At 35.7% G+C, this 17,055-nt stretch overlaps 1 protein-coding gene across 10 annotated transcripts in view; it reads right to left on the reverse strand.

Annotated features, from left to right (window-relative positions):
* insra (insulin receptor a) overlaps positions 1 to 17,055 on the reverse strand; it is a 141,512-nt gene that overhangs the window by 67,069 nt on the left and 57,388 nt on the right. For 6 of the 10 annotated variants that reach the window (XM_087238764.1, XM_087238765.1, XM_087238766.1 and 3 more), the window contains 1 exon segment: positions 4,427 to 4,975. In XM_087238764.1, coding sequence (XP_087094890.1) covers positions 4,427 to 4,975 — 549 coding nt within the window. 10 annotated transcript variants of the gene reach the window in all.

The raw sequence follows: 17,055 nt of genomic DNA on the forward strand, positions 1-17,055 counted from the left end.
CTGCTCACCTAATGGTTGTGTTTGTAATATTTATATTATTTTCTAATTAATAACCACCTCATGTGGTACTCTGAATCTGCATCTCATTTCGGAGGCTGGTACTTCAGCATTTCAGTCATGGGCGCATGCTTTGAAGCCCTTTATGACTAAATAAATGAAATTCACTGTTTTTCCACTAAGGGAATCCAAGAATGCTAAAAATAATTGGCTGAAGGGGCAGTAGGTGGGTTAAAAGAACCAAAACAAAGACAGCGTTCTGGCACGTTCAAAGCAGAACATCTGACTTAAGCATTGTTTACCAGCATGTTTCTTAAATATCTGCAAACATATTATAGTTTTTTTTGCTTTAGAAGAGTCAAAAACTTACATACAGCACCTTTAAATATTTAGTTACATTTGAATATGTTTTCTATGCACATAAAAATGTGATTTTGTATTTTCTTGAGGACAGCAAAATTGGGTGTCTCAACTTTGAGCAGTAAATATGATGTGTAAAGTAATGCCAATATTAGAGTTACATTTTGGCACTGGAATGGCTTTAGCGTGTTGCTGTGTTGTTTGGATGGTAGCTAGGAAACTAGCACAAATCAAAAGAACACCACTGTGCATCTATTCTGGTCACCGCATATGACTCAGGACCATCTTCAAGTTAAGACAAAGGGAGTTCTGCCTGAAAACTAACGTCACACATCTGTGCAAATTAACACAGGTAGACAGAAGATTGATCAAATCTATTCATTTTAAGGTGGGGCATAAAAAAGACCTTTTCCAAACCAAAAAGGGTCATGCCTGAACACACACAACACTAAGTTGCTGGTTCAAAGAACAGTTGCATGATGTTTCCCATGTGTTGCGTAATTATGCAAGCTAAAGGGCATTGCACCAATATGCAAAGTTCTTCCGTATGTTCAAACTCATTGTAGGTCGAGAAATGACTAGTTAACGCTGTAACTGGTTCAAGACTCACAACCGATCCAGTCAGGTAGAAAAGGCACAAACACCTACACAAAGCACCACCCACACCCCAAACTACTGCACAAATAGAGCGGTTGCATCATAATCTGGACCATGGTTCATGCTTTGACACAGAAACTTGGCTTACTTAACTGTAGCCGATCACCTGACTTGTTGCTTCCAGCATGGTTGGTGTTGGCCATCTCTACAGCTGAAAGAAACCAGTGAATGTACTGCCAACACGCTCTGACACACACACACAGAGGCCTGACAACTTTCCGCTCACTTCTCAAAACATCTCAAGACTCTATGGTAATGTAAATATTATTACCCTAATGCGCCAGTGAAAATGGAGAAATTAAATGATTATCGGATGACGGAGGGGAGGCGAATTCCTCTCGAGGGTGCAAGGGCATTCAGTGGGAGGGTTTGAAAGCAGGGATTGGCATTTGTCTGAACTATTCCATTGAATATTCAAGCTTATAAAAAAAGAAGATTCTTTTACTGAGATTAGGTTAATGAGAAGGAAGATTTTCTTTTTTTATTGCTGTCAATATTTCCCAACACAATTGTTAAGCCATATTCACAACAATCTTATGCATTTGCCTTTTAGTTGAAAACATAAAAAACAAAAACAAAAAAAAACATTTAAAGCATTTATGCAAAGCAAAGAGAGAATGTAAAACCATGTTAAAACACACACACACACACACACACACACACACACACACACACACACACACACACACACACACACACACACACACACACACACGCACGCACACACAAAAACAGGCATATAAGCATATAACCTTTTTCTCTTAACAATAATAATAAACGCACTATGTCCGGTACACATAACAGCTTATCATTTGATGTAATGATTTTTTGGACAACTTGTATTACAGTTCTCAAGTGAAAGCATAGCATTTGCTTTTGTCTACATGAAGTAATCTGTAATCAGAATATTGCCATATTCTCATTATGAACAAATGACGTAAATGCAGTGATAAAAATGCCTAGTTGAATAAAAATGTTTAAGCTGTGTTCTTGCTGTTGCAATATATAGTGAGGGAATGTCAAGCTTAGGAAAATACAGATCTAAACGCTGTTAAGTTTGCATCATCACAATGGCAGATGTGGGTTGGTAATGGTGGCATGGGAGAAATGTCTGGATGCTGATACTTCAATGGGTCAGGTTGAAAACAAAACTATATTTTTAGTGCGCTAACTGAATGCAAATGTGTCTATTTATTAGGAATGTAATGTAAAAGTTTAAATGAATACAGGACTTGTTTTCTGCTGAAATTAAGCAATAAGATAAACGATCTCTCGCCAAGTAAGTTAAATGCATAAATACTTGGGATGCACAAACCGAATTTTCAGCCACTGAAAATTATTAGCCAAAGATGTAATTTTCTATACGAGCCAAAAATATTATGCTGCGTTGCACTGAACCGCACTTTTCTTTGTAGTAATTAAAGCCTCTAGGAATAGGTTTGACACCCACTCGAGCTTCACAGTCAATAAAATGTGGCTATTTTACTGGCTTGGGTTTTTTTTTAAATCGGTTTAATCTAAGTAAGGGGTAAGCAAACTTGGTCCTGGAGGGCCAGCGACCAATTTATTGTATTTTATTAACGTCTACTCATACCCCAACCCTAAACCCAACCGTCACAGAAATCTAAAAACAATAGTTTTACCTTGTACTATTTATGTTATTTTTTTAATTACCCAATTAATTGTACTTTATTATCACTTACCCTCAACCCAACACTAATCCTAACCGTCACAGTACTGTAACAATCTTAATTATTGTTATACAGTGTTACAAAAATGACTCTACATTGATGTGCGTGTCCAAAGCTGTCTCCTACCTAGACTTTACTATGTCCTGCATAGTTTAGCTCATCAAACATACATGAACATGCTAATCAGTAGCTACGTTTCCATCCACTTATTTTTAAGCCCATTTTGGACATGCTCATAAAAAAAGTTGATGGAAATGCCAAAATGCATAGAAATTCTGAAAATGTGCATTAAAAAAATGTATGCGCTTTAATGAGTAGGATTAACTTTTTATCAAATAAGAAGATATGCGCATAAACTATGATGGAAACACTTTTACTGAACAAATTCCAGTATGCGCATTAAAAAGTCATGCGATTTTAAAATGATAAAAAACATATTGATAAAAAATAAAAAGTCATACGATTTTGTTATAAGAGATCCTGTGATGATAAAAATGAGTGCGAATGGACAAACCAACAGGCTGAGAACATTGTAAAACATCTGAAATGTGTTTTTTTTTTGTCATTTTTAAACACATTAACCATCTCAGTATTAGTGTTTTTATATTATTAAATACCTCCAAAACTGTCAAGAGCATCTGTGCTCTGCGTCTCAAGCCTACAAACGCCACCGCATGTTAACAGTGTGTCAGGATTGTCTTCTGAGGCACAAGTCATTTATTAAATGAAGAAAAGATTCACACAGCTTCTCTTATTGTAGCACATTGCGTTTTTACTGTTGATATTTGGCACCAGATAATCAGGAAGTGACTCTTAGATGCAAATGCTGCTTTATTCGCACATCTTTTATGCAATAATCCAGTTTTGCGCATAAAGTTAATTCACATTTTTGGAAGGAAACATTGCTAGTGGCTTCAAGATCACTAGAAATCAATAAGCAGGCATGTTTGATAGTTGTGTTGGAGCTAAACTGTGCAAGACACTGGCCCTCCAGAACCAAGTTTGCCCACCTCTGATCTAAGTTATCGAATTAAATTTACAAAGCCCTCTAAAATTATAATATTTAATAAAATAACAATTAATGACAATCAATAGGAATTTGGTTTCAGTTTTTTCGGCAAAGTGCATCCAAAACCTTTGACTTCATTTAAGCTTATGTTACAGTTTGACCAATTCATACATGATTAATAGTGGCGCCCTTTCGTGGTTTAGTGCGACTGCACTCCATCAGAAGCTAAAAGGTCACAAACTCCACCCCAAATCCCCCTTTTCACCTGGACACAGGCTCACAAGTTCAGAAGACAGCAATCCCAGTGACCGATAGGTGTCAAACTCAATTCCTGGAGGGCTGCAGCTCTGCAAAGGTTTGCTCCAACCTTGATCAAATACAGCTGATCCAAATAATTAAGGTGTTCATAACCCTTTAGAACATCTCGATTATTTGGATCAGCTGTGTTTGATAGGGTTGGAGAAAAGCTGTGCAGAGTTGCGTCCCTCCAGGAATTGAGTTTGACACCCATGCATTAACTAAGCAAACTAAACTCTGATGTCAAATGAAACCTGATGTTCACCAAAAGTGTGAAACCACCCTCAGTTGGCATTCTTAGTGCTTATCATAGTGTTTTCTAAAGTGTTCCAACAATTATTGCAGACAGAATATCCAACCTTTCATGCGCACCCCTATTTAATCACAAATAAATCTCAAATAAAAGGCTACATACTTCTCTGGCAGTACTTCTGGTTCCAGCAGCGCTCGCTGAAGTCGCCGTTGATAGTGGTGAGGGGGCATGTTGTTTTGCCCAGAACCGTGCCTGGACAGATGTCTCCACACTCCCGATCATTCTTATTGGCCACAATGTAGTTGTCCTCCACAGAGTCCAGGATCATGGACCAGTCGAGGGTGGAGAGGTAGCAGAGGTCCGGGTTCTTTTCCACACGCACGGCTCCGCGAGTGATGTTCATCAGGCTGTGAAGGCCGATCTCCTTCAGCTGCAGCATCTCAAAGAGCACCAGCGCATAGTTGAAGAACAGATTATTGCCACGCACCACTGTTAGGTTGGGGAACAGGTCACTGAGGCTCTCCAGGCCGTAAACACGAAACAGGAGCAGGTAGTCCGTCACTACTGTCAGCTTGGGGTAACTCAGGCCACGGAAATCCTCTGGTTTGGTGGTGAACATGAGCAGGATCTTTAAGTGGCCTTCGATAACAGTGCAGTTCTCCAGCACCCGCAGGTTGGTCACGTTATTTCGGATGTCTTTACTTGAGCAAACTGCAACAACAAAGAAGATGGTGAAATGTTAATGGGTAAAAATGGATTGCAGATGATGACCTTAAACTGAAAGGATTTTAGGCAGTAATGAGTGCATATACAAGAGTAATGCAAAAATGTATTCTATAGAAGGCAATAAAGGAGATCATAAAGAGAGAGCCATAAAAAATTATTTTGTAGTACATAAAGTTTTGTGTCGCACAGTTCAATTTTCTGTCTTTGAGCTGATGCGTTCCAGATGACACAAACATGGTTAATGAAGATAATAAAAGCTCGTCCCGCAGCTTTTCACATTCCAGTGCTGCTTCATAAGTGCATGAGCTATACAGCTGGAGAGATGCGTATCGAATCAACAGAAAACACCCAGAGGTAATAGGACAATATGAATGGGTGAACGGATAGATGATGGATTTTTATCAAATGATTAATAATTGAATTTAAAACTTACAATTTCATCAATTTGAGAACTTTCACGAATCATTTTTATAATAAGATGTCAAGGTAAAATGTAAGCATTTTTATATGGTTAAAATTCTGATGTTTGCAAGTTTTCAAATATTTTTTTTCCTCAAAGTAAGAGCTCAACATATATATTTATACAACATTTACACTTAATTGTCAGGTACATTTAATTATAAATGTACTACTCAAAATTAAGTTTACAGCTTTAATTTTTGCCCATGTTTGAAAATTTGCTATAATTTCATTTTTTGACACAATCGTCAACTAAAGTTATTTTTTATTACAATTAAAGATCGGAGTAAAATAGACACATCGGGTCAAAAAATTATTGTAGAAAAAACAGAAGACATATTGTCAAATTTCAGGTAATCATTACAAGGGCTGCTCGATTTTGGACATACAAGCAACGTTAAATACAAAAGAGAAAAGATGCAATTAAACAATCATTTATGATTTTCTGGGGAGTCAAAGAGTAATCGGAAATAGGAATTAAATAATCACTGTATAATAACAAAAATAATAATAATAACAATAATAATAATGATAATAACACTATTGTTTTAATCAAGTAAATAATTCCATATATGTACAATTAATCTTTAAGCTACAGACATTTCATTTGTTGTGGCCAAATGGCTTAAATTTGCTTCAAATTCTTAGTCACAGGCCTTAAAAGCACATGCAAATAATAAGTGTTCACTCTAAGGTTAAAATTTGAAATTACTCTGTTGTTAACTGTAATGTCTGGTCAACTGTAAACCCGACTACATTGCAGATGCCTGCAATTTGACAATTGCGGACTTGCACATTACGATATCACTGATGAAGCGATATATTGCGCAGCCCTAATCATTACAATACAGTAACCATTAACAAAACAAAGGGCTTTACAAAAAGAGGTATTGAAGAGGTGTTTTACGTCCCCTCACTCCAGATCCTTTAAATTTAAAGAATAGAAAACGGAATAAATCAGTATCTAAGAAACAAAACAAAATGTTTATGATGAAATTTACTATGACCATATATCATAATCGTCAAGCCTAAACTTATTGAAATAAACTTCACAAATCCTCACATTTTTCTGTTATTTAGCATTAACTGAATTATAGAAGTCATTCAGGAATATACAGCACACTGCAGAATCACTGTTAAAAACAAAATGACAGCAGCTGAGGTGTTAATATATAATTAAAAACAATAACTACATCAACATAAACAGGGTAAGATTTCCTCGAATGTAACGTAGTTAATTGGAGACTAGCATGTGGTGTTGGCCTTTAAATAAAAATAAAAAAACGGCCCCTGCTGCTCATGACTTTAAAGATTCCACAACGGTTTACGCGAATTACACGCATACATGAACTCAGATGCACGGTCAACCTTTTCAAACACTGGTCAGTCCCAGCATGAGGCACTGTGAAGGTCAAAAATACCCTGCACTGGCTACTTGTTTACACTAGTTATAACAGTGGCCTCACCGCAGGGATTCATAAATGTGGCAGTCCGGAAGTTTTGAAGCACAAGGAAGCTGAAGCATGTAGTAGAGTAACCCTAATGACATGCGTGTCCTTTTTGTCTCTCTCCAACACATACACACGAACACACACGATACAATGTGTAATACCCTTACACTTATTTTTAGCACAGTACTGCTGCTACACTATGTACAAATGGGATGCCAACACTTGAAAAAAGTGGCATTGAAGCACATGAAAGGGATGGTGCCCTTGTTGACTGTTGTGTGTGTGTGTGTGTGTGTGTGTGTGTGTGTGTGTAGATAATCATTTTATAAATGGATACCTGTATTATGATCTACAAACTTAAATCTAAGTAATGGAAGGTAAAGGAGGTTAGCAAAATTACTTTAATAGACAGGTGCTTTAGTTATGCATTTTATCTGCGAAGCTTTGCGTGTTTAAAAAAGAATCCATATAATGTAATGAAATTTTTTATTTAATATCAGCTACCAAGGCTATTTTCATGGCAAGAACATTTTAATAATAAATATACAATTAAAAACAACAAACAAACGAATACATTAATTAAAGAAGATGTTTAGTGTTAATAAATGATATAAATTCAAAAGTTTTTCCTGAGGTCACTTTGTTAAAAATGACCTTAAGAGAGTTAATTTCATTAAAAAGCCTTCTGGAATCATTAAAAGCCTGTCAGTCTAGTAAATGTGTTTTAAGGTAAAGGCTGACATAGCCCTTGCCGTGGCTGACGCGCACCTCTAAAAAATGTAACTACACGTTACACTGACGCATAGCGCAAGCTCTGTGATTGGTCGGCTTGGCAATGACGAGTGTGGGCAGGACCAAGAGCCGAGCGAGCCAGATGAAGCGAGTGTTTACAAGTGTAGGGTCCTGTGAAGTAGCTCCAGATGGAAAGTTTTGTTTTGTGTTTACCTTATGATTAAAGTTGTTGCATGTTTGCAGATTCCAGCCTCAAAATGAGCAAGTTTGAGCTACTCCTACAATAAGGTAGTAGCTGCGTCCCAAATGACACACTATACACTATGCACTCATGCACTATGTACTTATGCACTTACACACTTAACAGGATAGTATATGTATGTAGTGTCGTCCCAAATGGCACACTTATGTATTTTTACTAAGCGGAAATTCAAACCGTTTCCCTGATGACGTTTGACTGTTGCCAAATCAGTGAAATAAACGACTGAATTATCAAGTAATACCTGCCGTGAGTATTGCTGCATTCAGCATCGGGAGGCGCTATAATCACTCTCGTAGGAGAATTTTGCTTTCACCATCCAAAATAAATAAACTTATTCAACATGTGCGTCCGATCGCTCCGCCCCTTCCGCTACGTAAGCAAACCTGCGGTCGTTGAGTGCGTGAAGTGTCCATCATTCCACACTTCATTTTAGCGGCTGAATGAGTGCATCATCCGGGTAATTAAAGTGCACTTATTATTTTGAGAGTTTTCAATGTGAACACACTACTTACACTATTTATACTACAAAATGGCGTAAAATAGTGCATAAGTATGCGATTTGGGACGCAGCAAACGTCAAAAAAAAAACACCAGCGAAGAAACTCGACACCAACGAACATAAACACTTACTGCCAGCTAGTGTTTCAGAAGTGTTATTGCAGAGAAACATAAACAGCGCATAGAAGTGTAAATGCATGGCACTACGCAAGGCATGCACCGTGAGTCACGCTAATCACTCGATGCATAAGTACAAACCAGGCTTAAGGGAAGTTGTGCAGTACAAACATTGAGTGGGGTCTTCATCTTTAAGCAAAAAGGCATGGGTTAATCTTGCATGTCAAATTTGATAAAAAAAAAAAAACATGAATAATCTATATATTTTTTTAAGATACTAAAGAAATTTTGACAATAGCATGTTATATAGCATAATGAATAATATTATGAATTGCAAATACAGGAACATTTTTGTTTAAGGATCCAAAGTGTAAAATGAGAAAAGGGAAGCTATAATGTTTATAAACTTTAACACATTTACAGTAATGGTCAAGATTTTGGAAACTAATATATTTCAATGCAAATATATTTAACATTTGATTCATTCCTGTAATTTGAAGCTGAATTTTCAGCCTCAGTTAATAATGGTTCCCAATATTTATAATAATAATTATATTTTTTTTATTTATATAGCGCCTTTCCAGAGCTCAAGGACACTTTACAAAGAATGTGACAATAAAAGAAAAGAGTACAAGCAGATAAATGTAGAGATAGCATTAGATAAACAAACATACAGGAAGTCAAATATAACAAACTGGAAGACCTAAGACACAAATGAGCAGAGTGTAGGTGGATCAGTTAAAGTGATCAGTTTGTCAGATCAGAAGTGAAGCATTCAGAAAATCAGCGAGTTTGAGTAAAGATTTGAATTCTGAGATATTGTTAGCAGAACGGAGTGAGCATGGTAGTTCCAGAGTTTGGGTGCAATAACTCTAAATGATCTGCCCCCCATTGAAGAGAGGCGCTCCCGAGGGACAGCAAGAAGGCCAGAGTCAGAGGAACGTAAAGAGCGAGTAGGGGTGTAGGGGACAAGCATTTTGCAAAGATAAGAGGGAGCTAGGCCATTTAAGGATCTAAATGCAATGAGGAGAATTTTGAATTTAATGCGGTATGCAACTGGGAACCAATGGAGGTTGTGCAAGATTGGGGTTATACGAGCGAAACGTTTGGTATGAGTGAGTATTCCAGCCGCAGAGTTTTGAATTTATTGTAATCTGAAGGTAATAAAATAATAATAAAATTATAAAAGTTTTCTGTGCACCAATTAATCATAACAGAATGATTCTATTAGAAGGATCCTAAAAACACTAAATTCATAACAGATGGATCAAATAACACTAAAAACATGAGTAATGATTTAGAAAAACAAGGAGTTTTCCTTTCAGATTCAGACCAGATTTATGAAGAAAAGTATCTAAAAAAATTATGGAAGGCGATTTACAGATAAAGGTTTGTGGGTACTGGTATTTGTGCCATTATTTAATGCCCTAAAAATTTATTGTGTGTTTGTGTGATTAGTAGATTACATGCACATTATCATCTGCGTTTCTTGTTTGTGACCAAATTTGATAAATAATGAAATAAAATAAAAGATGATCTGTGTAAATCTTTCTAGTAAATCTGCCTCTAAATGCAAGCCAGGTTTCATTTTAAAACATCAAAAACATAAGTCAGAACTTGTTTAAGTAATGAAGCCTTGTTATTATTTTTTTAAAATAAAAAACGTTTTAACAGCTTGAAATAAACTTTAAAACATTTTTAAAGTCAAAAGGTGACCATTGTGATTTATGGCAAAGCTTTGACGTCCTCAAACAGAGCTCTATAGCCCTGCTTAGTTACGGACCTAAAAAGTGTATTTAGTCCTCACATATCGATTGAAATCTGCAGAAGTGTGTTTGCCTTAGCAGCCACCATTGAGAGTTGAATAAATCTTATGTCAGAAGATTTATGATGCAAATGTTCTTAAACAAAAAAATAAATAATTGCGGGAAACAGCCAAAGCACACAAAGTGTTCACTTTCCTCCAAAACAAAACAAACAATAGCAAACATCTGAACCATGCAGGACACAGGAAGGAACCGAGTATGACCATAAAAAAGCAGAAGTCTGAAAAGGAGGTGTGTCTCTACACCTCATGTCCCACTTCCTCTTTGAGGTTCCACTGGTTTGCATTCATCTACTTGTAATTCATGTATATGGCTTTTTAGGAAAGAATCTTGCAGGTAAATTACTATTTTTTGAATAATAATAATAATATCAAACAAACTGATTATTACTTTTTACAATCCTTGCTTTCTTCTAGATATAAAACGATTGTGCATCCTTTAAACTTTTTTTATACTTTCAGACACCCCAAGTAACTGAAATTTATAGGTTTTTGCTTGTTTTAGCTTAATGCAAAGAACCTATTCAAAATACAATTTTAAAGAGATAGTTCACCCAAAAATAAGAAATTTACTCAACTGTAAGTGGTTCCAGTGTTGTCTTTTTCTGTTGATCACAAAGAAAAACAATTGTTAGAAAACTGTAACTATTGACATCTATAGCAGGTAGAGGTGTATTGGATCATGGTTAATCTGTGATTCGTATGAAATCACAACCCATAGTTCGGAACACACGTGACCCGCAGATTAATATATATTAATATATATATATATATATATTTATACAACAGTTCTGTCTGGTTCTTGAATCTGATTGGCTGATAGCCGTGCAATATTTTGCCAGTAACATCACACAAAAGCCTTCTCACCCTTCATTGTGTATTACTCTGCCCACATACAGGCAGCAAGCAAAGACGCTACATTTCGACAAATATTACTTTTGTTAGACAACAAAATGTACTTTTGAGGCTTTTTTTAGTTGAGAATGTAGTTGTTTAGATTGCAACAATGCAGTACATTTGTAAGAATAGTGCCTATTTTAAAATATTTACAATTTCTAAGAGGGCTCGTCGGCGGCCAAAGACGGTTGACGTTGTCTATCCACAAGATGGCGCCAGGAACGCATAATAAGCCCTTGCTTAGTGCGTTTTCCTGAACGTGCAAAAAACAAAACGAAAACTGAGCTGAAAAACGAAAGCGTCGCGATTTTTAAGGTGGACTGGTCAAAGTCCATAAGAAGCTGCAAATAAGCTGGATTCAGCCTCGTTCCTCATCGCAAACAAAAAAGAAGTCTAGTAAGTCAGTAATTGCTGTTTTTTTCTAGGTTAATTATTGTGATATTGAAACGGTCGCTTATTGTTTGATATGTATTGTGTATAAATGTCCCCTTTAAGAGGACTTTTCCTGTGGTTGTTTTACCTTTGAGATGTAAGCACGCATGTATAGGAGCTCAGTTCAGTTTAGTGAGCTTTGAGGAAAAGTGTGATTGTCACTCTACCACTGTATCATACTTTTATTTCAATAATGTAACATTTTATTTTGTGACGGATGTTTGAGTGTATTTTTCTTTTCCTTTTGCCTACTCATTGTCGTTGACTGGCATGTTTGTAGTCGACAGCACTTGGGAGAAACGCATAAAGGCCAATAAGAAAAGCGAAATAGTTTCTGTCCCCTTTTTTTTAATTCCATAAAATCTCCCGGTAAACGCTGGGACACCTGGCACCCGTCACAATACCGACGGTAACAGAGAAATACTGTCTGTAGGGAGAAATCTCTGTAGACGGATGGCATTTCATGTCCCGTTCAGCCTTATAATCCTAAAATGTAAGCAAAATTTAGTTTTTTTGTCATCACTTTAAGGGGGTCACACACTAGAAGGGCCGCTTGACATTACTCTATAGAGAATCATTCAAACACTAGCCTCCCACCAGTGCTGATTTACAGCCATATCACACTGCTACATGTGTGATATTGCTCATATTATTATTATTTATTTATTTATTTATTTATTTTTTAATATTAATCCTAGATGTGTAACGATCACCTCTCGCATCATTCAAATCACATGTATGAAAGTATTTAGGCTTTCCTGCAAAATATAATGATGACAGAAGAAGTTGTGGTAGGTTATTTGGGATGTGGTGGGTTTTTAAAGGTGTTTTCTGTCACTACTTGTTTGGACTGCATTAATGCATTCAGTGTAAGCAATTTATAATTTAGATAAAACAACTGATGTTTATGATAAAGATTACAATCACCACCATATGCATTTAACTTGATGCTCAAAAATGAAAGTTGTAAGCAGCAATTACATTATTTAACCAATAAGTGGCAACATTTAGTCATCAAAAATATGCCACTGAATAATTCTTCAAAATGACACATCTAGCAATGAAGCATGAAGCAAGTTCTATAAGTGATTAACTGAATCATTTATTAAGACTAAAATAAATATGGGTTGTACAAATTATAATGTTAGATTTATTGATTTAGCATCATCAGTAACAGTACTGAATAGTTTACCACTTATTTTTATTCAGCTGATTATTTACTAATTTAAATGTTTAATAAAATTACAGGTTCTAAGTTTTGTTTTTAAGTTTCAAACATGTCTAGCAGTACTGCTTTTTTAATAAATGGAAAGCAAATTACATTAGTCTCCTCCCTTTTTTTTTTTGATCTGAAAAATGGTCTGATCCGTGGGTAAAAAAAATAAATGTGAGCCGAACAGCGAGAATTGTTTCACCACTAATAGTAAGAAAAACAAATACTATTTAATACTATCCATAGTAGAAAGAACAAATACTATGGAAGTCAATGGTTACAGGTTTCCAAGATTTTTCAAAATAGCTTATTTTGTGTTCATCAAAAAAAAAAAAAAACCTCAAACTGAAATTTTGACAAGTGGAGAGAGAGTAACTGATGACAGGACATTTAGTTTTGAGTGAATAATCCCTCTAAGAGTTTAATTTGTCACACTTCCAGTTTGTGTATGCAGATTTCAACCAGAATACAAACTTTTAAAAGCCGTTTTCTCAAAATTAGATTTTTTTTTAAACTGAGGCATTAATCTCCACCTCAGCAGCTCTCAAACCAAACTTCACATCTTCATTCATAACTACATTCTAAAGATTTTATTGAGGAATATGATCATGCATAATCTGCCCGACTACATTAAACATTAAATTCACACATTTCTGTCTTGAGTATTTTTCTGAATTTTGGAGTGATAATGCTTTATCATATATTTGATAAAATAATGACTCTTTTGCACATTTAAATATAACATTTTTTAAAAACTTTTTAAATTCTTTTAAAATACAGCAATTCTTAATGTAATTAATTCACTATGGAACTAACATTTGCCTTTAACCATAATGCTGTATATTTTTAGTCTGGTATACATTGGGGGCATAAAAGTGACACCAAAACTCCTATACCACCTCCTCCCCCTACGAGAAAATACTGCAACAAAGGTTACAGGAAATAAATTTAGCGCACAGAATATTGGGCACCCAATAGCAGAGAGCAGAGCGGAGCGTCTAGACTCAGGAGGATGATTTAAACATGCACCTGCACACCAGCTGCTGTAGTGTCCTCAAACTGGGTGAGAAGAACAATTTCACCGGGTGAGTTTCCACCGCTCAACAGTGTGAGACTCAGTTTACACACTCTAATCAGAAGTTAAAAGCGTAACAGTTGTTGCTCAAGAATTTGCATGATTAGCAGAAGTTTTGATCTCAGTCTGCATCTATTTGAAAACGTGTGAACAAACCGCATGTAAACTTGCAATTGATAAAAAGTTGAGAAATACATTAGACTACAGTAAGCAATAAGCAGAAAGTAAGCAATGTGTATTTATATAGCAGATTTTTTGTGTTTGGCCATACACCCAAAGTGCGTCACAATCATGAGGGGGGTCTCTTCAAAACCACCACCAGTGTGCAGCGTCCACTTGGATGACGTGACGGAACAAAACCAAAACACAATTTTTTGCATTGTGGTTATTCAATTTCTGTACCTGAATATTGTTAGAGCTAAAAATTGTTATACTGTTGAATATTTCTATTCAAACTATCTTATGTAACTGTATTCATATAGCAATATTTATAGCGGAAAAACTTCAAGACAAACAGATTGACTAATGGGGAGATGAATTAGGGGTACAGCTACACTTGCAGACATCTGAGTACTAGGGCTGGCGGTATGTCTAAAATTTAGTTTCATTTGTTTCGTTGACGCAGTAGGTAGTGCTGTTGCCTCACAGCAAAAAGGTCGCTGTTCGAGCCTTGGCTGGGTTAGCTGGCATTTCTGTGTAGAGTTTGTTCTCCCCGTGTTCGCGTGGGTTTCCTCCAGGTGCTCCAGTTTCACCCACAGTCCAAAGACACGTGGTACAGGTGAATTGGGTAAGCTAAATTGTCCGTAGTGTAAATGAGTGTGTATGGATGTTTCCCAGAGCTGGGATGCAGCTGTAAGGGCATAGACTGTGTAAAACATGTGCTGAATAAGTTGGCGGTTCATTCCACTGTGGCGACCCCGGATTAATAAAGGGACTACACCGAAAAAAAAATGTATAAATGAATATAGTACACAAAACAGAAGTTTAGATTAACAACAAATTGAAATGTATTTCACATTTCACAGTTTATGTGGACAGACCTTATTAATATAAACATTTCTAAAGTAACATCTCACAGATAATAAAATATATCGTGCACACCTAACAGCATATGAGCAATTCCGTGCAAATGTCAACCTTGCCATGAAAAAAAATTAAGTTTTTACCAAAATACGGAAACCATTTCTGGGTTTTTTGTGTAAGCAAGTATTTTACAGTACTTTAAAAATACTCAAAAATGCATTTGTCAATGTTTTCAAACTATTCTATTTGATTTACCAAATTCACACAAATGGTAATTTCACATGCGTCACATCCATAACAGAGAGATGTCACATCCATAACGACACTTTTTCCTCAGAAATGTGAAAATATTAAATAAAATAAAACCAATCATTTTTGTTTTATAGAGAGCCGACTCTAATCCTTTTGATTAGCATTATTTCTTTTGGGTTGTGCAGTTTAATTCACATAATTTCTACAAAGTGTGTTGTATACTGTAAACTCGCAGACTTTTTTTGTCACATCCATAATGCATGCTTATTTTCCTCATTGAAAGTACAAAACACGTTTACAGATTGATATTTTTCTGCTCCCATAACTCTGTGGCTAGTTGCTCTAGAAAATATAATAAAATTTTTCAATATAATGTTAATATATACTTTCTCTGTCAATTTATGTGTTGAGTTTTTACAGCAAATGTCACATCCATGACGCTGGAATTGCTCATATATAGTAACCAAATCAAAAAGCATTTTTGTTACTGTAAATAAAACACCTTAACTGAAATAAAATCAAAAGGATGGTACTCTAAACCATTTAAATAGCTACTTATCAATATAAACATTTCCTTTTTAAAATAGTTCTTAATTGATTTTTATTTTATCAATTTAATACAAAAATTAAACAAACTAAAAATGTTAGTGTTTAGTCAGCCAAAGCATTTTTTTACAAAAATATATGGAAACGGAAAATACAAACATTTTCCTCTAATAAAAAAGGCAGAAAAGAATATCGCTTTGGCCATTTCCTGAGAATGACTAAACACTCAGCTGACAAATCTCAGACAATAGAAGCATTTAAATCTAAAATAATCCCGCTGTGTCAATTTTATAATAATACAAAAAGCCGAAGCAGTTACAGCTTCGTAATCCTCTCAAAGTATTAATGAGTATTAATACATAAGCCCTGAACGCAAATAATGAATAAACATTGAGAAGACATGACAAAATCAGACTTATTGCAACATTCCTCGTAAATTACTCACAATCATACAGCAAAATAAACTACACGCTTTACTAAATAACTACCTTGTTGTGAGAAAATGAAACCACCTGAATATTGGGTACAGACAGAACAAGTAACTGGCTGTTGTCTTTAGGGGGAGGTTATAATAATCGTCCAGCACTCAGAGCGAATGAGGTGATCATAAGTGGGATTATAATAAAACCTGACAATGCGTCCAATCAGGAAACAAAAGGAGATGTGAGATCTGAAAACGCATGAAGTGACATGGCTGCAGGGTGTGGCCAAAACATCTGAAATGATTTCTCACTGCTTCAGTGGTCGTGTCATCATGACAGCCGGGACTCGACAAGGTTGAAAGTAGCAATTACAAAATTACACACAACCTGTTTTTTGGATATTAGCAATGCAACCAGGCAGGTGATTAAGTTGATGGGTTTCGGTTGTAGTCTGCAGAGGCATGAATTACGCTGTCATCTGTGTTAGTAAAGAGACAAGACTGACAGAAGAATGTTAAGAGTGACGGCTGTACTATTTGTTTGGGGAAATAAAAACTTTGAGACAGGTGGATTGACTAATGGGGAGATGGATTGGGCAGTACAACTACACTTGCAGACATTTGTCAGTACAAGGGCTGAACGGTATGTCCAAAATTTTTTTCATAGTTTGAGAAAGTTTATTTCATGGTAAGATATGTTTCATGAGGTAGTTTTTATAAAGGTGGTATTATTACAGAAAATATAGAAAAAAGGCTTAACAATAAATGAGCTTGAATCCGAAGGACATGATCTAGTGCTGGTGATTTGGCCCAAAATCAAAACCTTGATTAACTTTCACTCAATTACAATTAATAAATGATT

This window comes from Danio rerio, chromosome 2 (assembly GCF_052040795.2).
Source record: "Danio rerio strain M-AB ecotype USA chromosome 2, GRCz13ab, whole genome shotgun sequence".
NCBI classification, from domain to species: Eukaryota; Metazoa; Chordata; class Actinopteri; order Cypriniformes; family Danionidae; genus Danio; species Danio rerio.